The sequence below is a fragment of the Xiphias gladius genome, chromosome 22 (genome assembly GCF_016859285.1).
Source record: "Xiphias gladius isolate SHS-SW01 ecotype Sanya breed wild chromosome 22, ASM1685928v1, whole genome shotgun sequence".
Lineage (NCBI taxonomy): Eukaryota > Metazoa > Chordata > Actinopteri > Istiophoriformes > Xiphiidae > Xiphias > Xiphias gladius.
The window spans coordinates 29386807-29409428 of record NC_053421.1 but is presented as its reverse complement, the minus strand read 5'-3'; the positions used below and the strand labels follow the sequence as shown (position 1 = coordinate 29409428).

The following is a 22622-nucleotide window of genomic DNA, read 5'->3' as shown; positions in this document are numbered from 1 at the left end:
AAAAGACTGTCAAGTGGAGCTGCTCACAATTCATAAACATATGCAACGTGTTATGAGAGAACTATACACTGCTATGTTTTACAGGCCAAAAGGCCCACTCTCAACTGCAAGCATATTAGTAAGACTAAGACAGCATGACCCAGATTGGGCAGAAAAACAACAGAATTTTTCTTCTAAGCAGCTTTTGGCAGTTGCACCGAAATATTAGACCTGCACTCTGACTTGCGGCAGAGTGTTTGTGTTTCTGTGCAGGCCTCTGACTGTCCTCCTGCTTCTTGTTTGTTGGTGTTGTTGCTGCTCTGCAGTCAGTTTTATCACAAGCAGATGTGTCTCTGTGAGCAGTCAGGATTTCTCTCTAACACCACTCACTGTGTCCTAACGCTTAATCTGCTGCTTCCTGTCTGTACATGCTCCATGGAAACTGAGGTGAAACTTCTCTCTCTCTCCATTCAAATCGCCCGGAGCTGTGAACAATGTCTGCACTGCGAAGCTGTGAAGCAGACACACTGGCTGCAGAGCTCTGATTGAGCAGCTTATTGTTTGTTGCAGATGGAGGCGGAAGTGGCAGCTCCCTGAAGATTTTCGGCGCTACAATAAAACCACATTTATTAGCCTGTTTGATCCAGAGCAGCAGCAGGAGGTCAGACACGGTCCAAACAGGTGGTCCTAATGGGAACCCCGGCAGGGTTAGTGCCAGGTGAGAGGTCAGTCACGGTAAAAGTAGAGCTGAGTTGATTCAGTTGTTACAAAAATAATGAGCAGCAATTCTGATGATTTACATTTACATATACAGTGAGTTCAGAAAGTCTTCAGACCCCGTCGCTTTTTTCACATTTTGTTACCCATTTTTTCCCCTCATCAATATAAACTCAATATCCCTGAATGAAAAAAGAGAAAACAGAATTTTAGACATTTTTGCAGATTTATTAATACGGAAAAACTCAAATATCACATTGACATAAGCTCTCAGACCCTGTACTCAGTAGTTAGTTGAAGCACCTTTAGCAGTGTTTACTGCCTGGAGGCTTCTCGGGTCTGACTTGACAAGTTCTGCACATCTGGATTTGGGGACTTTCTGCCCTTCTTCTCTGCAGATCCTCTCGGGCTTTGTCAGGTTGGATGGGGACCGTCGGTAGACAGCCATTTTCAGTCAGGGTTCTGGCTGGGCCACTCAGGGACATTCACAGAGTTGTCCCAGAGTCACTCCTGTGTTGTCTTGGATCTGTGCTTAGGGTCATTGTCCTGTTGGAAGATGAACCTTCAGCCCAGTCTGAGATCCTGAGCTCTGGACCAGGTTTTCATTAAGATATCCCTGTACTTTGCTCCGTTCAGGTTTCCCTCAACCCTGACCAGTCTCCCTGTCCCTGCTGCTGAAAAAACGCCCCCACAACATGAGGCTGCCACCACCACGCTTCACTGTTGGGATGTTGTGGAACAGGTGATGATTGGGGCCTGATTCCCTCCAGATGTGACGCTTAAACAGTTCAGTCTTGCTTTCATCAGACCAGAGATCGTTATTTCTCACAGTCTGAGTCCTTTAAGTGCTTTTTTGCAGACTTGATTCTTCCGTCTTGCCACTCTGCCATAAAGTCCAGATCGGTGGAGTGCTGCAGTGTTGTTTGTCCTTCTGGGAGTTTCTTCCATCTCCTCACAAAATCTCTGGAGCTCAGCCAGAGTGACCATCGAGTTCTTGGTCTCCTCTCTTACCAGGCCCCTCTCCCACCGATTGCTCAGTTTGGCCAAGTGGCCAGTTTTAGGAAGAGTCCTGGTTGTTCGAGACTTCTTCCAATGAAGAATTATGGAGACCACTGTTCTCCTGGGAACCTCCAATGCATCAGACATTTTTTTGTAGCCTTTCCCAGATCTGTGCCTCGACACCATCCTGTCTCTGAGCTCTGCAGGCAGGTCCTTCGACCTCACGGTTTGCTTTTTGCTCCGATATGCTTTGTCAGCTGTGAGACCTATTTACATGGAAAGGTGTTTGACTTTCCACATCACGTCCAATCAGTTGAATTTACCACAGGTGGACTTTAGTCCAACAAAACTGTTTCACCACAAACTGAACATTATGACCTTTATGGAGGAGGATTTATTACAGGTCTCCTGGATTATTGCCTTAGTTTTGGCTGGCTGGACGTAATAAACTGGACACTGAGTGTGTATTCAGCCCTCACAGTGGCTCCATGCGTCATTCTGGTTCACCAGTGGAAATGTTGTCATGATGGTGATGCGAGGGGGAAGATGAGGTGGTCACCATCAGAGATCACGCTCTGAAAACCACGATCATCATGTTTAACATGCTCCTCACTCTGATCCATGAGCTCTTTGTACCCGCCCACAGTGCTGGATTGACAGATGGTCTCTAAACTGCAGAATCAGCAAATATATAGACTAAAGTAACAAGGAATGTGCTTATGCTGCTTCAACACACAGACACACACGCAGTTGCAGTGTGTACAGGTTAGTGTTGTTGCAGCATCTCTGGTGACTTGTGTTGACGTCAGCAGACTCTTCCTCCAGTGGCTCCTCGTTCTCCGGTGGGCTCTTATGCTGGATCCTGTAAGGATGGAAATCTAGTCTGCAGGGAAACGGAGGAAGAAACTGTACTGAAAGGATGGGTCTGGGTGGGTTTTCAGTTGTTTTCATTGTTGTTTTAGTGTTTTGTTTGTGTGTTTGTGTGGGGAACACTTAAACTTTAAACTTTCAGTTTTTTTCTCATGGTCAGAAACTGGAGGTGTGTCAACACTTCATCATTTTACTGCTGAAGGCTGAGTTCTGTCTGCTTGTACAGAGTCGTTCACGTTTGATTAGAGTGATATTCCTTTACTGAACATCTAGAGAGGGTCTAGATAATGGACAGATAAAACTAGGCCATGTTCAGACTGACTTTATCCCTGCATGAAAAGATACTGTTACGTACATACAATGTCATCCCGCCGTGGCCAGTCTAATACGTGCAAGCTCACATTCCCAGTGGCTTATTTTATAACATGAATGCTCTATTTCTGCTGTTTTACCTCGCGATTGTTGCAACTAAAGATAATGAACTTTCCAGTTGTAAAATCCTTCCTTTATAATTTGTGATCTGCCTTGCAGTGTTGTGGCGTCTGATAAACCTTCAAATTCAAAGATCTGTTACTCAAACTGAACCAACCAGATTGAATTTCATGTCTCACCTGTCTGGTTAGACAAGGTCTATTTAAATCTGCTCTCATTCCTGCTGATAGCCTAAAACAGTGTTACCTTAATGTTACTCTACCTTTTTATAAATGTCAGCATACTGCCTGCATGCGTCAGAGTTCCTCAGCGGTTTTGTTGCTGCTTATTGTCTCATTCTCAGTGGGATCGTAGATCAATTTAATCCATAAATCTTTTTTTCATCCCTAAAATTTCATGCACAAGAAATATCAAAATCTAATCAGGCAGTTTACCATTAAAATTTCTTATCCCATTCCTGCACCTCAGAAGATGGACCGTGAAGAACCCTTTCCTGTAGCGCCACCCTCACAAACTAAAACCACCGGTATACCCTGTTCACCCTGCTGCCTTATTGTTGCAGAGTACTTAAACTTGTACCTGTCGTTGTCTGGAACAGTGAGAGTGGTGTGAATCTGTTCTATCCTCCTGCATGTGTGTTACACTCAGTTTATCTCATGTATTCATGTGTATTTTTTAAGATATTTACAGCCGCTGCCTCAGTTAAGAGACTGAAAATGAGAAAAGACAGAAAATACACAAGAAATGCTAATTTGTGCAGGTAAGATAGATTTGTGCGGCTGAAGGCAAACGGTGAAGACAGAGAAATCACAAAGAGAAAGAGGCTGACAGTGAAAAACCAAAACCTCAGCAGGGAGAAGACTCTGGAAACAGAGTACTGGAAATATTTACTCGTTTTTCCTTACACTCCAACTTCTTTGCAAATAATCTGTGTGAAATTAATTCAGTAAGTGCAAGTATTTTAGCCGCACCTTCAGTGAAAATAACTGATTTAGCACTAAAATGTCCCCGTTATGAATGCTGGTCTGGTAGTTTTGTACTGACAGTCCTATGCCCAAATCTCAAACTGTCAAATTAGATAGACCTGAAATGAATAGTTTATTCATCGATTAGTCAATCAATGTAAGACTCTAATAATCAATTGTTTGGCATTTTTTCTTCAACCAAAATGCCCTAAGCTTTCACAGCTTCTCAAGGGTGAATTTTTGATGAGTGTTTTTCATTTTCTGTCACTTCATAGACTAAAAAAGTAATTGATTACTCAGGAAAATAATCTACAGATTAACTGACACTGACAATTATCGTGTTCAATTCATGCTTATGCAGCAAAGAAATGTGTCAAATAAAATGCTCTTGCTCCTTTTGCTTATGCAGTGATATCGGACATTTTGAGTGAAGTATGTCCAAAATAATGTCTGGTATCCATCACAAGTCAACAGAACTTAGACTTTTATATTAGGTTAATTTAGGGGTGCAACTAACAATTAGTTTCATTATTGTTTAATCTGCCACAATATTCTCAATTTATTTTTTTATCTAAAATACATCAGAGAATAGTGAAGCATTTCTATGAATCTGAATCTGCTGATATTACGTTTACTTTGACTAAATACAAACGTCTGCACATGCCACAATATCCTTTTTTTTCTCTCCATTTTTTAACTTATCGACTGACACATCTTGATAGTGTCACCAGCTTTAAACCCACCTAAAGGGCTTTGATTGGCTCAGTTGTTTCTCCAACTGGGGAAACATTCACCAGAACAACAGCAGACCTTTGAATCACTGATTATTGACAAAAGTGGAGAGGTGGGCGATGATTCAGAGGTCTGGAAACAGATTGAGTGTGTGTGTGTGTGCGCGCGTGTGTGTGTGTGTGTGCGTGTGTGTGTGCGTGCGTGCGTGCGCTGAATCACAGGAGAGGTGGTGTGTCATGTGGAGGCTGTTTGCCTGCAGCCAGCCTGCTGTATCCCGTGATCCAACACCACTGCTGTCTGATGCAGCCAGTATAAAACAGTTTTATCCTCCTGCAGTTGCCACGACGACAGAAACACAAAGATGTTGATGACAACAGCTGGACTCTAAAAAAACAAATCCCACAAAATCCAGAGGCAGAAAGTTTGCCTCTAACTGTTGCTGGAAGTAGTAGTAGTGGGGGACATGGTCTTCTTCTGTCTTATTCTGCCTCTGTTAGCGATTTCCTACAGTTCCCAGAATGCTTTTCTGCAGCCTCCACAAAAGGTTTAGAACCTGTTATAAAGAAACATACAAACATACCCCAGCAAAGGTTGCTTTAGGGGGACTTTTCCTTTCTTTCTTTGGCTGAGGTCCTCTTTTTTTGCTATTTCTTTTAGAGCTGCAACGATTGATAGAAAATTGGCAACTAGTTTGATAATCGATTTAAATGTTTCCAGGCAAAAATTGCAAAACAGTCTCCTGTTCCAGCTTCTCAAAGTTTTCTTTGCCATATATGACAGTAAATAGAATATCTTTAAAGTTTCATCCTGTTAGTCCGACAAAACAAGCACATCGAAGACGTTTCTTAGGCCATTTTTTAGCTATTTTTTGACATTTCATAGACTAAACAATCGAGAAAATATTCTGCAGAAAATAATGTAGGTTGCAGCCCTCTGAAATCTGAGTTCTGATTTCCTCCTATACAAGCCATACTGTAATAAGAGGAAGGAGAAGGAGAGGGGCCTGGTCTCATTATACATCTGATCAACATTATTTATGCATTCCTAAACAAAGACACATGTTGAAGGCTAACACAATCAGGTCATACAGTACGCCTACACTCTGTAGAACAGTTTAACTTATCTTAGCCAGCTGGAAATTTGCTCCTTTCTTTCACAAGACAATGGGCCTCATGCAAGAATTTTTTTTTTTTCCTAAAATCTTTTTACTTTTTTTTTTTTTTTTTTTTTCTTTCAAGTGTTCGAAATCAGATTCACTAAACTTCTCTGAACTGCACAAAGTTGTCTTAAGTAACTTGTTTCAGGCTGATGAATGCCACCTTTACATGAGGAGGTGTATGTTGGTGAGATGTCGTCCTTAGCGTTACCCCAACCTCCTTTTTGCCATTTAAGGCTTCCTGTTTATGGACAGAGTAAAAAGAGGAATTAAACACTGCAGAGCTTGAAGTTTCACTATCAGAAATCAGCAATCAAAAAAATGATAATTTTATCAGTGAGTGGTTGTATTAGATGATCCAAAACAATTATAAAATATTAATAATATAGCAGCTGCCAGTGACATGTCATCAGAGTAGCACTGTACTGTGTCAGAAATGAAGAGTCTGACATGAAGTTAGACGCTAAAAGCCTCTTTTTAAAGCAAAGCAGTCTCCGACTAAGATTCGAGGTCGTGTGACAGACACTGGAACATCCATCCATCCGTCCATTAGCTATGACGCTTCTCCTGTGAGGGTCACGGGGGGGGGGGGCTGGAGCCAATCCCAGCTGACATTGGGTGAGAGGTGGGGTAAACCCTGGACAGGTCACCAGTCCTTCACAGGACTGACACACAGGAGACACTCAAGAATTTAAAAGCTACTGTACTGTAGAAACTGCTGAGCCACAACATGCCAGTGAAAAGCATAAAACCAAGAAAAAGCAAAACTCAGTCACGATGACGATATGGTGAACACAATCTTAAATTTTGTTTTAGTCATATCTTTTATTTTGGATGATTTTGGTTTCATTTTTAAACTCGTGATTGGTTTAGATGAAGGCATTAGGATTTAAGGTTAGGGGAGGGTTTTTTCCCACCGCGGAGAAATCTCGACGTGTTCATGACCAGGTACGACAGGTCAGGGTTACTCGACAGAAGGGAAAATTCAAAGCACAAGAATGTTGGTGAATACCTCAGTTACTCTGAAAACACTCGCATGTGCCACTTAAGATCCAGTCTGAGACTGGGTGGGTCACCTGTGACCAGAAGTTTGAATATCAGCAGGCAAAATATTGATTTGTCGTGCCCTTGAGCAAGGCACGGTATCTCTTCTTTTTGATTGTCCAGTGTAAATAGAAAAGCACTTAGTCTTAAGACAAGAATAAAAATTTTAATGTGTTCTCTCTTTATATATTCAAATTTTAATTTGCAGCTCTATATAGTATATCCACCTGACTTGCACTAATGTACAGTGTATTATAGTATATTATATTTGCGCCAATGTACAGAATATATTCAGCACACAGTATCACTATGGGTCTATCTTCAGTCTCTCTTTTTTTTTTTTTTTTCTATTATTTATTTTTTCTATATACTTTATTTAGTCAATTTAGTTATTGTGAAGAATTTAGCCTCTAAGAGTTGGACAGGACCAGCTGATGATGAATGAATTCAAGGAGTCTTTCCTGAGGGTGGCGCTAGAGGAAATATCATGGGGTAGGGGGATAGGTTGAGAACATTTCATGAAAATCTGACCGGTAGATTTGATTTTTAGGTAAAGTCACGTGGGCCACCAAATTCACTAGGATTCAGCCTCTGGGAACCACGATCTCCTGTGTATTTGATCTCTGACTGTTGAGGTGGTAAGCGGTTTGAACTGAATGCTGAGAGCCCGTCGCTTCTTTCCGACTGTGACATCAGCCAATCAGAAGGTCTATTCTTTACAGGGACTTGACCTCTGTCTGTAACTCTGTGTGGGTGTGTGTTGGCTGGTGTGAATTTTCCCACAGTTCCCGGTGTGTTTAGTAAACGTGGCTCCAGCCCAGATGTGGTTTCATGTGGTTTTTCCTCCTAATATGGGAGCGACGGCAAAAACTGGAGAATACATCTCTCCCCTCTGGGGAGCCCTGGGAGAAAATCTGGTGTTATTGTGACTACGTGACTGGGGGGGGGGGGTTATTTCAATAATTTTAAATTCTTGTAATGGCAAATCTTGTATGCTCTGATGTACCACTTTGTCTTACGGACAACAGTCAGTAACTGTAAATATAAAAAGAATACAAGAATGAATAAAAATGGCAATTAATACACTACATACATGTAATGCACGCACAAATAAACTAGTAGTATTAAGAGTACACAGGTTAATGCCAGTGTCGCTGTTGTCATTGTCACTTGTCACCAAATTATCAGAAGCAGTGAAAGAAACGTCACCAGACACCAGAAGACGCCGTATCACGTCCACAGCCAGAAAGACGCCAGATCGCCGTCCTTTAAAATCCCGACAGCTGATGGAATAAAATGCCTCGTGTGTCTGTCAGTTCCCCTCGATGGAAGCAAATTAAACCCACTGCATAAAGGCTGCTGGGGCTCCGCTTAAATGACCTGTGTTATTTACATTATCAGGTAATCTGCTGATTCTGAAAAAAAGGCTGAACCGAATAATTCCTTATAAAACTAAATAGCAGATTAGCTTTCATTCCGTTACCTTCATATTGCATATTTGGAAGTGGGCATGTCAGTGCATCGTCTGTTTGTGATGAAGACCCAGGGGCTGAAGTGCCTCTGAGCCAAACACTGAACCCTGTCCAGCTCCGGCTCCAGCCCTCACAGGAGGTTGTTTGACGTTACAAAGAGTTTTAGATATTTACTTGCCAACTAGTCTTTTGTCGTATTGTGTTTTCACTATCTGACATCAGTCTGCCCTCTTTCACCTGTCACCTGTGGAGGTGCAGGCTGCACTTTGACATCACATCTCGTGCGGAAGTCTGTGGTTCAGGCTGCAGACTGTCGTCTTCCTGTGGTTGTTCTCTCTCTAGCGCCGGCAGCACACTGATACAAAAGATCAAAACGCGGCTACAAAACTCTCTCACCGTCGGTTGAGTTGGACACGAGCTGTCAGTGTTTGCTTTTAACTCACTGTACTCCAATCTGCACTGGGTTTGAATGTGCAGTTTATCAGACAGAGCTGTCTGCCTGAACTAGAATCTTCAAACATTATTAAACCAAACCACATAAATGTCATTCGGAAGGCTTTTTTACCTTTTCACAAACTCTGTAGCTATGACAATCCTTTGCAGCGGTGCCTGGAGTTTGAGCATTTGCTGCTTTTCTCTGTTTTATCACGGTAAATTATCAGACATTGTTCAGAGAAAATGAGCAATTTGATTTTCAGACATTTTTATAGGCCAAGAAAATTAATAAGATTAATGGATAATGAAAACAGTTGCTGGTTGCAGCCCTGTATTGTATCAAATCTGGTTTATAGTGTCAGTTAAAGTTATGTCACATTACAGAGGCTGAAGATGGTCTAATTGCCCTGTCACTTGGACTTTTAGGAACGTCCTCAAACTTGGAAGCAGGTCGCCATGTTGGGCCGTCAGGATGGATTTCCACGACCGATACAGTCTGAATTGGACTGGATGAGATGGGTCTGGTGGTGGAAAGTTTTAAAAATCTGAGTGTTTATATTGGTTTCTTGACTTTTCTGTACATCTTACTGAAGAAGGGTGACCACCACTAACCACTGCTGTGTGTTGCGAGCATTGAGCACACACGTACTTCCTCTGTAAGTTGACCTTATGTTTAGTTTCAGTTATGTGGAGTCTGTGAACTTGCTGTCAGTTTCTTTGTTGAACCCCCTCGTGCTTTTTTTTTTTTTTTTTTGTCACCTGCATAGACGTGATTTTGTTCTTTTATTTGCACCAATACAATCAAAGCAGACTACAAGAGCTCTACATGCTCCCAATATTGCATTATTAATACTGAACCGCATGAATGTCTGATTCTTCGTTCAAAACCTTGCCCTGTTCCAATGAACTCTGCAGCAGGTTGCAAAGATCCTTGTCCTCCTGCAGTGTGCACAGTGCGTCACAGTATACACAGCAACACAAGAGTGTCACTGTGTTACAGAATTATATTTTCACAGCAGCTCTGTAGTTTCTGAATCATTTAATTTTTGATCACTTTACTGTATACTTTCATGTAATACTTACTGTTCTTTTTCTGAGAAGAAATGTATTTCTCATGTATTTAGACTACTCTCTACTAGATGCCATTATAAGCTTCTTCTGTCAAACATTTACCCTGATGAAGGTGTAGTGGCTGAAACTGGGCTTCATTGTTTAATTTTATAAGATCTGCAGTGAACCTCAGTTTTCAGAAGCTTCCTTTCTTCATAGTTGAACTGCACAACCACATTGAAGTGAAAATAAAGCTGATCTTGACTTTAAACCAACAATGTTGACATACCTTTTAAGTTGATATGTGGAACTTGTTATCAGTTTGCTATTTCCACATCCAGCAGTTACAGAGCAACACGATGATCCTTCATCTGGATCTGGTGTCTAGGTTCAGTACTCCCTCTCTTTTATCTCTGGTTTTGGTCTCCACCAGCTCCTGAGGGAAATGTCTGGCTCTTTAGCTGCTAAATGCTCGACTGTGTTCACCAGCTGGTTTCTGACTGAGTCTGTCTGCTGTTTGCTGCTGAGCGGGTAGTGGGCGTCGGCTTTTTACAGCTGTTTCTCTGAAAACATCTGCTTGCTGCGGCCGAAAACGACGCTATGAGAGCGGTGAGAGTGAACCAGAGCGTAAAGCTCCGTTAAGCCGAGGGGAGCTGCGGGTTCAGCTGGTAACTCTCTGTAGGTTCATCGCTACCAGAGACTGTCACACTGTTTTTCAAATTTTCATCTCATACATGCACGTGCAGGTCGAAAGTTTTAGAACACGTCCATTTTTCCAGCTCTTATTTGAATTTGCATAATTCAAATTCAAGTCAATAAATAAAGATTTTTTGTTAGGAATCAATCATGGAGTCTTAAATCCTAAATTTAATGTAAATTGTTGACTCGTCCAGCAGCTGAACACACCCGTGATGTTTTTTCTCCAATGAAAATCAAATATTGTTCAAACATGTTTTAAATGGGGTCCAGGTCTGGAGACTGCGCTGGTCTTCCATCATGTGAAGCCTCCGTCTGGTCCTGTTCTTCTAACGTTCTGGGTCATTATCTCGTTGTAGGATGAAGCCCCGACCATCCGGTCTCGTTCTCCTCTGTTACTTGTCTTTCTCTCTCCAGTCTGACACCAGTAAACCAGTGACTGCTTCCTGCAGAACAGTGTTGACCTGATAATGTGTCAGAGGGTGTAGTAACACAGTTTGCTGCAGGGTTTGGACGTGACCAACTAAAGTTGGGGAACCAGTAGGAATTGTTTGGATCAACTTTCAAGGCTTCATTTCCTTCCACTGCTGCAGGACAAAGCTGGAAGTGAACCAGCTTCTAATCCCTGAAAATTGCCTGTTTTCTATGAATTTAACATGATTTTTAACATTTAAGGTTATACACTGGACTTGAGCTGCTGACATTTCAATAAAAACTGAAAAAATGGGGATGTCCTAAAACCTTTGACTGGCAATGTAATGTATGTATCCTTTTAAAATATCCATTTAAAGCTGCTTTAAAGAATTATGACCATGATATTTACTGACTGGGACATTTTAAAGTGTAGAAGTAAATGGAGAATTGTCTATAGTTTGTCCAACTCCCTGGAGGACAGACTGTAATGGAGACACTGTTTCTACATAAACTTAAACATGTCTTTGACACTTCTCCACTGACATTTATAGTCACAGATACCGATATATATCTGATGAGCTAATACCAGCCAATATTTTGACCTGTCCAATTAATCGGTCCAGATCTAGTTGAAAGCTCCATAAAGCTAGTAAGTGGCATTTTGAGCTAGGTTATTTTTGTTACATGTAGGATTGAAACGATTGGTTGATGAATTGATTTGCTGACTATTTTGATAATCAAATAATTGTTATGGTAATTTTTAAGCAAAAAGGATTTTAAGCTTATTTCTGATTTTTTTGTAACATTGTAAATTTAATATTTTTGAGTTTTGGATAGGGAGGAAGTAATCAAAGTGCTGCTGCTAGTGAAAATTTGATTGAATATTTGTCAGATGACATTTAAAGTTCCTCTTCTTCCTTTTTATGAGCATGTGGCACAGTCAAGTTCTGTGCCTGTATTTGGTCATTTGTTTTTGGTTTTAGTAGCCCAGAGGAGTGTGTTTGAGTCTGTGTCTCTGGTTGTGTGTGCGCTGAAAAAGAAGAAGAAATGTAAAACCATGTCTGTCATGTGTTTATATGGATTTTTGCTCTTTGCTCATGTAGCGGCTTGTTGCTGTTTCCTATTAGAATTCCTGAGCTGAGTGGAAAAGAGCTGTTATTAACTGTGAGGAACGCACACGAAGGGAAAAGGATTTCTAAAGTATTGTTGTTCCGAAATGGAAATCATCTATTGTTTACAAATGCAAAATGTAAAACTGGTTACTTTCAAATGTTTCAGCTACTCCTTCAGGCAAACATTTTAGCTCCCGTGATTTAATTCATTTATTTCTACTAGTGCTGCCGATGTGCCTCTTTGCGCAAATCGCACTAAGTCAGCATAATTCTCACACGGAGATTCTCAGTCAACAGGAGAATCAGCTTTTTTACAGCAAGATTAAAAAGCAACCATGGTGTAAGGTCAAAGGTCAGAAGACAATAGATGGAACAACAAATAGCCGAGGCTAAAAGGAAAAGAAATCCGAAGAATTAATGGACAGGTTCAGATTTTTCCGGTCCTTCTTAATACCACACCTACATGCTCATATGAACGTTGAGAGAGTTACTGGTGTCTGTAATCATTCCTCCTGTCCATACTCCTCCTGTAGCATGTCTTGAACTGGGACTTCACTTGAGACTCGTTGGTCTTGACTTGGGATTCTTGATTTAGTAGTTGTTGCTCTTGACCTGGGAATTGTTGGCTTTTGGATGGGGACTTGTTGGTCTTGACTTGGAACTTGACATTGGGCTTCACATGAGACCTGTTGGTCTTGACTTGGGACTTGACATTGGGCTTCACATGAGACCTGTTGGTCTTGACTTGGGACTTGACATTGGGCTTCACATGAGACCTGTTGCTCTTGACTTGGGACTTGACATTGGGCTTCACATGAGACCTGTTGCTCTTGACTTGGGACTTGACATTGGGCTTCACATGAGACCTGTTGCTCTTGACTTGGGACCTGTTGCTCTTGACTTGGGACCTGTTGCCCTTGACTTGGGACCTGTTGCCCTTGACTTGGGACTTGACATTGGGCTTCACATGAGACCAGTTGCTCTTGACTTGGGACCTGTTGGCCTCTGTAAACCAATACACAGCGAGTTACTGTTGATCGGAGTGGAGAAACTAAATTAACAGAAGTACCAGTGGGGAAATGGAGTTTCAGTTTGGGCTGCTCTCTTTGTCTTTTTCCTGCTCAGAAATGTGGACATCCGTCAGCAGACACCCCGCCCCGTTTTTTCTTTTTTTTCCTTTTTTTTTTCTTTTTTAATCTTGCTGTGCCTGCAGACTTCCAGGCTTGCTCTGACAGGGGCTCAGTGAAGCAACACACTCGGCTATAAATACATGAATCATAATCGAGGCTCTGCTGGCAGCACGGCATCTGAATTTACTCCTCAAACGTTGATGACTTGCAGCTCCACACGCTGCTGTTGACAGTCAGTTTGTGTCTGAGCTGCTGGATTTCTCTTTTTAAACAGCTTTTCACACTCTGGCGAGTTCACTACCAGAAAGTTTCTCGCTTGTTTTTGGAACTTTTCTGTTTTCCCCGAGTGCTTTTAGGAATCTGAGGAGTTCATTTGACAGTCGGCTGTCTTGGACAGAGCAGCTATGGGAGACTTCTGGGGAGATATTGCCAGTCAGAGGGTGGCCAGAGCCATGTCACTGGTATGTATGTGCTTTTTAGCACCGTCAAAAGCCATAGTTTGTGTCTCATGTCGTCAGATTGAAAACAGTGCATGAAGTTTTTGGTCGGGGCTCATGTGGATTCACTGCACACACAGATAGTTTCACAGAAGTGACGGATTGTTTTGACGTTGTAGCTGCACACTTTGCCCATAAAGTGACAGATGGTTTTTCAGCAGAGGATAATTGATGTGGTTGACTTCATCAGTCTCATAAAACATTTGAGGAAATGAGAGAGTTAAACAGGAAAAGAGCTCGCTGACAGATCAAAAGTGAACCCAAAGCGTGCAGTGACAGTACAAATCAGTTTTATGGCTGCAACTAACAATTATTTTCAGGCTTATTAATGGATCAATCGTTTGGTCTTTTGTGAAAAATGCCTGTCATTTTCCCAGAGCCCAAACAGTCCGAAACCTGTAGAAATTCAGGTTTACTGTCCTAGAGGATGACAGAGAAAACCAGTGAAAATTTACATTTTTCATTCTTCGTCGACAATCAGTTCAGCCCCACACAAACTTGTCGGGTGGCTTTACAGTCCATACAACATGTGACACCCTTCTCACGTTAGACCCTCGATTTCAGAAAAGGAAAAACTCCATAAAAAGTCTAATTGCTTGCAATTGTATGTGTGGTATATACAGAGCAAACAGACGTTGCGATTGTAGAATTACAATATGGAGAAACTGAACAACAGTATTAGATGAAGCACACAAAACACATAGTTAAATAATGTAAAAAGTTAAGTTTTTAAGTGTTTTGAGTATTAAAATCATTTTATATATTATCGTAAATTTCCGAGCTCCAGTGATAAACCACATTTATTTATTTATTTTCTGTATTAAATTTAAAATCCACAGTTATAAATCCACTAGTGATCAATCAACACAAGCAGTACACGGATACCCATGGAAAAATTATGTCAGTATACTATTAAATACCCCATAATACAAATTCCTTTGTAATCCTGGACCACGTTATTGCAAATCATTGTGAGTATCACATACACTCAAAAGAAGTCACACAGCAACGAGTCCACAAAGAAGCAAATAACACAGTGTCTAGAGAACAAAACAAGGAGCAAGTTTAGGTCAAAGGATTTATTCAGACCACGTGGCCCGAAACTACAGAGCACCTGGTCATATGGTAGAAAAAAAACACATAAAAACAGATCAGTAAATCGTGCACATGGATTGATAAACTGTGTATATATAAAAAAAAAAAAAAAAAGAAAAGTATTTGGGGCTCTCAGTCAACTGTTGCGTTCATGGGAACCATATTTCTGATATGGACCTCAGACCCGCAGCATTAAAAGTTAAGGCGATGTAATTAGACATTTCAGGGTATCTGTAGGTCTCGAAAAGCCTTAAAAAAATCCAAACTCAAACTTATTTGACAACTGTCTTAAATGTGGTTGTAGCCTGGCAGAGACAGCAATGTTAGTTATAAAATATATAAACTGGCTCAAAAATCCCCAGTACTGTTCTCCCTGACCTCTGACCTCATGTGAAATATGTAAAGTAATCAGTAGGTTTTTACTAGTGAATCTACCCGTTTTCTACTGCTTATCCAGGTCTTGTTTAAAGATATTATTAGTACTTTCCAGCAGCATATAACAATAATTCCCGACTAAAGTGTGGTTCAAATGTCACTTTGGTCGATATGTGGTCTGAAAAAGTCTTAAATTTAACTTGATGGACCTGCAGAAACCCGGTATTTATACCTACTGAATGGAAGCACAGATACATAAACTGTGTCAAAAAATAGAAAACTATTACACATTTGCTCTTCTGTACACTGCACATAACAGAGCGGCCATCAGGCATCAGGCACTATGAACGTCTTGATTCATTATAAGTGTTTAATTTAGATGTGAGGATAAAAGTATAATTAACTTAAATTCACACCATAACTTAAGAACTCATTCAGTGCTGGTATTAGAAGTTAGGCACCTAAAAACAGGGTTGAGGTCATAGCAAGTGAAAATAGTATCAGCTCCTACACTCGTAGCAGATGTTGCTCTTCTGCACACTGTAAATCTGAAACCAGAGCCATCATCAGATTCCTTCAAGGCGAATTTTATTTTTAGAAACCTCAAACTGAATGTTTTCACTAGATAATCTATTCTGGTCTTTTCCCCTTCACCGGTCATTACCTGCTTTGTTTTATCACACATGTAATGCTGAATGCCGTCTGCTTGAAATGTTCGGATTTCACTCCTCGCTGCAGCGCCGTCCTTGTATGTCGGTGACGTTTCCAATGTGTAACCAACCAGTTAGATGTCAGCCGTCCGTGGCGAATTCAACGCTGCATTTATAACGTAACGGGGGTATGTAATTAATTGTTTGTGACTTGACTTCACATCAGTTTCCGAGTTGTAATCGACTGCACACTTGTAAAATACACACACTCAGTTGCCAGTTTATTAGGTCCAGCCAGCTAAAACTAAGTCAGTCTGATCCAGCAGTCCTGCAGTAAATCTTCCTTCATGAAGGTTCTAATGTTCAGTTTGTGTTGAACCCGTTTCAGAGGTGTTGATTCATGATCATTTTAGAGGCTGCAGGTCGTGCTGCTGTTGAACTGTGCTGCGTTGTACTGAGAGGTGTTTCTGTTCTTTCCAAAAAAAAAAAAGTTGGCCGAAGGTCTTAAACTGCAGATCTGAAACCGAACTGTGCTGTGCGTGAAAACACACTCTGTAGTGCTGGATATTTCAGAGCTGAACTGGGAACAGTTCCCACCGTGGTCACTGAACACTGTAGCAGAAGCAGCGGAGCCCACATCTCTCCACTTCCTGTTGGCCAGCGTGGCGTTGGGTTCGTATGATAACACACATTGTGATGACAGGAAGGGAGGAATCCTCTCAGCTCTGTGTGTCCATCGGAGCGTGAAATCTATATTTAATCCTGATGGACCGGATGGATCCGTCGCCCAGAGGCAATCGCAGCTTATTTGGACTTGCGCAACACTTCAGTCATCTACACCTTCACCACATCAGCAGAAAGTGCCGGGCGGCGCTGTTTCTTCCTCGTGCGTTCTGTTCTCTGAAGACCTGCGTAAATCTTTTTGAAAGTTTGATTGCTCCTGAAGTGTGGGGAAGTAGTATACATCACACTTTCATCACAGCTGCAATAAACTAAAGACATTAAACAGTTTCGTTTGCTGTTTCTGGGCATCGGACGCTAAGTCACTTCAACTGGAAAAGTTTGCACAAAGTGTAACTAGGGCTGCAGCCAACGATTATTCTCATTATCGATTAATCTGGCAATTATTTTCTCTGTTATTCAGATGTCTATGAAGAGATTCCCAGCCCCCAAGGTGACGCCTTCAAATGTTGTTTTTCCAACCTACAGTCCAAAACTCAAAAATATTTACCACGACATAAAACAGAAATACGCGTCAAATCCTCAAACTGGAGAACCTGGAACCAGTTGATTGGCATTTCTGCTTGAAAAAGGACTAAAACAAGTATTCAAATGTCAAAATAGTTGCTGACTAATTATTTGTCGATGGAATGATCAATTCAGCCCCACGTGTAACAAAAATAATCTAGCTCAAAATGCCACTTACTAGCTTTATGGAGCTTTCAACTAGATCTGGACCGATTAATTGGACAGGTCAAAATATTGGCTGGTATTAGCTCATCAGATATATATCGGTATGTACATGTTTAAGTTTATGTAGAAACAGTGTCTCCATTACAGTCTGTCCTCCAGGGAGTTGGACAAACTATAGACAATTCTCCATTTACTTCTACACTTTAAAATGTCCCACTCAGTAAATATCACGGTCATAATTCTTTAAAGCAGCTTTAATCGATATTTTAAATGATACCTGTGTATGAGATGACAACATTTTCTGACATTTTATAGATCGAATGATTTTTAAAGTGGATATGGAAGATGACATTTCCCCAAAGTCACTGATAAAACCACTGACTGTGTGTGAGAGAAAACATGAGACAAGGTGGGTTTCCATATAGTTGTTTTTTTTTTTTTCTATGCGTTTTCAAGTTGTGTGTTATATTTAAAAAAAAAAAAAGAAAAAGAAAAATCCTCAAATATTTCAAAGGTAGAAAAGTTGGTATCGATAAAAGCAAAATGCAACAACAGAACAATAATAGAAAAACAGCCTTAGCGAACTCGCCCTCTTCTTCTGTGATGATTTAGTGGCACCATCTATTTAACAATCCATGAACCAACTTCTAATATTCAAACAGCACTACAGGAGGGAAAAACACATTCATGCACATTTTCTTTTTTTTTTTTTTTTGAAATTCAGTTCAAATTTGAGCAATATTTGAATGCAAAGTTGTCTACGATCATGTTGAATATTTAGCTGTGATGCGATTTCACCTCTGAATCACAACCAGCTGTTTCTCTGCAGTGAAGAAACCGTGTTAAATCTTTCGTCATGGTTTGTAACAATGTTAAACTGTGCAGTTCAGGGCCTAAAGTTCTCCTGACTTCCATCAGTCTCCAGAGAGTCCAGGAGTGAGATCATTGCAGATCCGAAGGGGGGAAAAAAGGGAAGGGAAGGGGCTGTTACGGGACTTAGAAATCACTCTACCAGGTGATGCAGGTCAGGTTAGGTCCCTGGAATCCAACTGACTGAAATCCATCGTAGCGACGGAGAACTTTAATCGCTGAATGCTGGTTTACATGGTTTTTGGTTTACGTGTGTGCAGTCACGGTTCCAGTGAGTGGAAGTGTTTCTTTAAGCCGTCCTCTGTGTGTGGGGGGTTTGTCAGCATGTTGCTATACAAACACACAGCAGGCTGTAAGCTCAGAGTCACCGAAGAGCTACAATCACCCAGTGTGGAGCTGCACTTCCTGCCTGACACACGCGGGGGGGGGGGGCTTGTTTCAGTGGAACATTTCCACGTGGGGGGGCGATCACTGTCATTGAATCAGCTAATTCCCCACAAAGAAAATGTCACAAACCAAATCTTCATCCAGACTTGCCAGGGGAGGAGGCTCATACACACAGTCTACATCCGATGAGTCGGGGCTAGGGAATGCATTATGTCACTGAGGGTCCTCACAAAGATAGAAAAACAAACGCGCGTGTGTGTGTGTGTGTGTCATCCTCCTCAATTTCATAGTTATAGTAAACACTCTCAGATGATCTTCACTCTGTCATGTTTGTTTAATTTATTTGCTCCTTCTGTGCAACTTCCCCCTGCGCTGTCTCAGTCCCACCGGCTGCAGGATCTGTCCCTGCTGCGACGGTCCTCGTCCAGCTATCAGACACTTCCTGTTCACATAAGCAACGGCAGTTTGACGAGTCCCAGCGGTTCCCACTGGCCCCGGGCAGTCAGACGGTGTGAGGGTGTCAACGCTTGCACAGTTTGGAAAAATAAATAACAGGAATAGCAATAGCAGGAAACATCAGTCATTTGGTGGATGCTTTTGTCCCAAGTGACACATGGGGACCAAATTTGGGGTTCGGCTCAAACTTTGACTGCACTTTGACATGTGAGCAGGAGGAGCTGGCATTGTGTTGTGCTTATTAAAGAGCAGGCAGTAGAGAGATGACGGGGAATGAGAGAGGAGAGAAAGATAAGGAGCCAAGATGCAACAAAGGTCTCTGGCCAGACTCTAGCTGGGGACGCTGAGGGTCATGGTCAGTTAAGACAACTTAAAAACTAGAATGGCACTCAGTACAGTGCATACCTCCGCCAAGGCCAATGTCAAACAACATAAACCAGACTTCAGAGAAAAAACATTCACCTTCATAGTAAATTACCCGGATCTGACCCGAAATGTAATCGGTTCTTCTCTGGGCCGGACCCCATCCCTCCAGCAAATTCGGTGCAAACCGGTTCGGTACCTTTTGCGTAATCCTGCTAAAATGGATACAAACAAACCACCAGACAGACAGACGGATGCAAACATAACCTCTTTGGTGGAGGTAATAAGTTCAATTTAGGGCAATAAGTCAATCCACAGTAAATTCATGGGCAACCATTTTGTTAATCAATTAATCATTTCATTAAGTTATTTTTAAAGCAAAATGCCCAACATTTGCTGGCTGGTTTCAGCTTCTGCAGAATTTTGAGGATTTAAATGACTGTAAACTGAATATTTTGGGTTTTGGGCTGTTGTTTGGAGACGTCACTTTAATCGGAAATGAAAATAATCATTAGTTGCAGCTCTAGTTAAATTGTAATCAAGAATATAAAGCCCTGAAAAGTGTGAAGCCAGCGGCGCTTCATCGTGTGTCCATACAATCAAAACGGCAACTCACTCATAAAAAAACTGCTCTATAGCAATACTAGTGGTTCAAAAAAAAAAGGTCCACCCCAAACCTTTAAGTTTACCACACTGGCTTCAGTTTTTCATGGTCACGAGAGGAGTGACTCTTTAACATGTTTACATGAAACACTTCGCATAGTAACGTAGTTGCTGTCACTTAACTGGATTAACGTCACGGGGACCAGAGAAATCGTGCTGTGAGCTGGAACCACAGACTGGTACCCAAACCAAAAGTTGATCACCGGCCTGGAACTTTCTCAACATGGTTTTCTCGTCTGTCTTTCCTTTTATTTTGGACAGAGCAGAGGCAAGAGACTGACGAGCCAGTTCACAAGCAGGATGCAACTTTTCTTTAACAAACTTGACATAATCTAAGACGTTGTGTGAGCGGGTCATTTACTTTTAAACATCATGGGCCACGCGCCTGAAGATGAGCCTGGCTGGACTGAAACCCGGTGGTTCCTTCTTGGGTCCTGCGTGGGTCCTGTGCGGCTAACCCTCGTCCATCTCTCTGTTGGACTCGAGAGAGCATGGACTTCAGTGTGCTGAAATCTCCCTGGGGTGGACTTTGACAGACAGCGAGGACATTACCTGAGCGCTTTTAGGATGGCCTTGACTTTAACGCCGTAAAATGATTATAAAAGTATCCGGGAGCACTTCCAATTAAAAACCTGAAAATTGTGTTGTGATGAGATATGAGCTATTACTTTCAGCAGCAACTAAATGCTTCTATTGACCATTATGATGCACATGTACATCAGCACATGCAATATTCTGGTTTTGCTGTGTTTTTTTTGTTTTTTTCCTCCTCTGCACTTTTCCTTTAATGTTGTAAAACTGTTAGATGTTACTGGCGGTCCTCAAAAGTATAGAAGGACAAATGCTGTGTGTCTGAGGACTTAGGGCCTCCTGACAAATAAAACCACTTTTGTTCTTATTGATGTGTGTGTGTGTGTGTGTGTGTGTGTGTGTGTGTGTGTGTGTGTGTGTGTGTGTGTGTGTGTGTGTGTGTGTGTGTGTGTGTGTGTGTGTGCTGCAGGGGAACGACGATGAGGCGGTGTTGGACCAGGGGAAGACCAGCTCCACCCTCCACACCAACTTTGAGAAGGAAGAACTGGAGAGTGAGTCCTCAGTGTTTACATACACAAACACACACACACACACACACACACTGTTGCAAAATAGCCTCTGTCCGTATTTACAGTCAAACAGAAAGTAGCAAAAACGACTCAACCATATTTATACATGTTTTCTGTTGCTACAGAGAGTCAGTCAGAGTTCTGCATTTTTAAGCAGGGGAAGCCAAGAGAGATTTACAGATCCAAATCTGGAACTTTGGCTTAGTTTAGACACACATCCTGTTCAGATGGCATAAATAAAGGAAAGGAAATGAAAAAGTGTCGTATTTCTAAAAGTAAAGTACTAGAAAAATGATCATTTTGCTTTTGATACTGAAACTCCTATTGGCACCAGTATGGATGTTGTTCAGAGAATACCAAAACCCTAACCCTGATCAGGACAGAGATACAGTTCAGGGTTAATACTGTCTGAGCAGACGATTCTCAGTAAGTCTAGAGCAGGTTTGTTAGGTTGTCTTTATTTTTCCCTGGACACTAAGCGCGTCTCCATCCGCATCCTTTTATGTGCATTTTCAACCTGACTGGAAACACTTGAAAATTAAAAAATAAATTAAAAAAAAAGGTAATAAAATGTCTCCTGTCGTCTCAGGTGTAAAAGTTTTGTGGATAAAAATCAAAGAGACTTAGTGAATAAACGCTGACGTCCATGAATCATGTGACTTAAACGTCACTCGTCGCCTCCAGCGAAGAGAGGAAACCATCAGGTCTGTGAGGAGCCGCGAGGAGCCTGGAACCTTCCTCACATCAACACATGGAACCAGCAGAAACGTCAGATTTCCATCATGGTTTTCCATCGTCTGAGCTCTGACTGCAGCTCTTTTAGGGACCTCGTCTCGCCGTGTCCTCTTCTTCTCTGGTGTTAAACCACCAGAGAAGAGGACAAAAATACTGGAGGTGGAGCTTATTGTCCAGTTGGCAGCGACTGGAGAATAAGCTCCACCTTTTATCCTGGATCTCTTACAGTAAAATCACTTTAGGAAATCGGTATTATAGTAGCGCTAAAAAAACGCTAAACTTTTTGACTTACGTATGTGAGTATTTTTGTTAAAACAGGTTCCGATTTTTTCAATTCTATCCTGTAGCATCAAAACTGGCTTGGGACATAATTTGAACCATACATTTTTTTGTAGATCAAAGTGTTAGAGAACTATTTCCGCACCTCCTGTTCATTTTCATATGCATGGGGAAGATGGAAAAATGAGCACTTATGGTCACTGTTTGTTTCATTTGTTTTTGATATCGTCTACATCAGAAGTTAAAGTATCAACATGCACCTGTATTTCGATGGGTTTTATGGGTTTGTTTTTTCCCCCCCCTCCCTCCGTCAGGTCACAGGGCGGTGTACGTCGGGGTTCACGTTCCTCTGGGCCGTCAGAGCCGGAGGCGACACCGTCATCGAGGACACAGACACCACCGGAAACGACGGGACCGCTCAGACCGGGAGGACGGACGAGAGTCGCCCACAAACGGTCCGGCTCCGACTCGGATACAGTACTTAACACCGAGGATGAGACGCAGAGGATACGATGATGAGTGTGTTTTGTCCCCGC

At 41.7% G+C, this 22622-nt stretch overlaps 1 protein-coding gene across 5 annotated transcripts in view; it reads left to right on the top strand.

Moving 5' to 3' along the window:
• The window catches only part of slc4a7 (solute carrier family 4 member 7), a 61913-nt gene that overhangs the window by 4961 nt on the left and 34330 nt on the right, over positions 1–22622 (top strand). For 2 of the 5 annotated variants that reach the window (XM_040116804.1, XM_040116801.1), the window contains exons 1-3: positions 13324–13664; positions 20973–21054; positions 22401–22541. In XM_040116804.1, coding sequence (XP_039972738.1) covers positions 13608–13664; positions 20973–21054; positions 22401–22541 — 280 coding nt within the window. In that variant the 5' untranslated portion in view covers positions 13324–13607. Of the gene's footprint in view, positions 1–13323; positions 13665–20972; positions 21055–22400; positions 22542–22622 lie in introns of those variants that run through there. The other 3 variants (XM_040116805.1, XM_040116806.1, XM_040116802.1) reach the window with 3 other exon arrangements.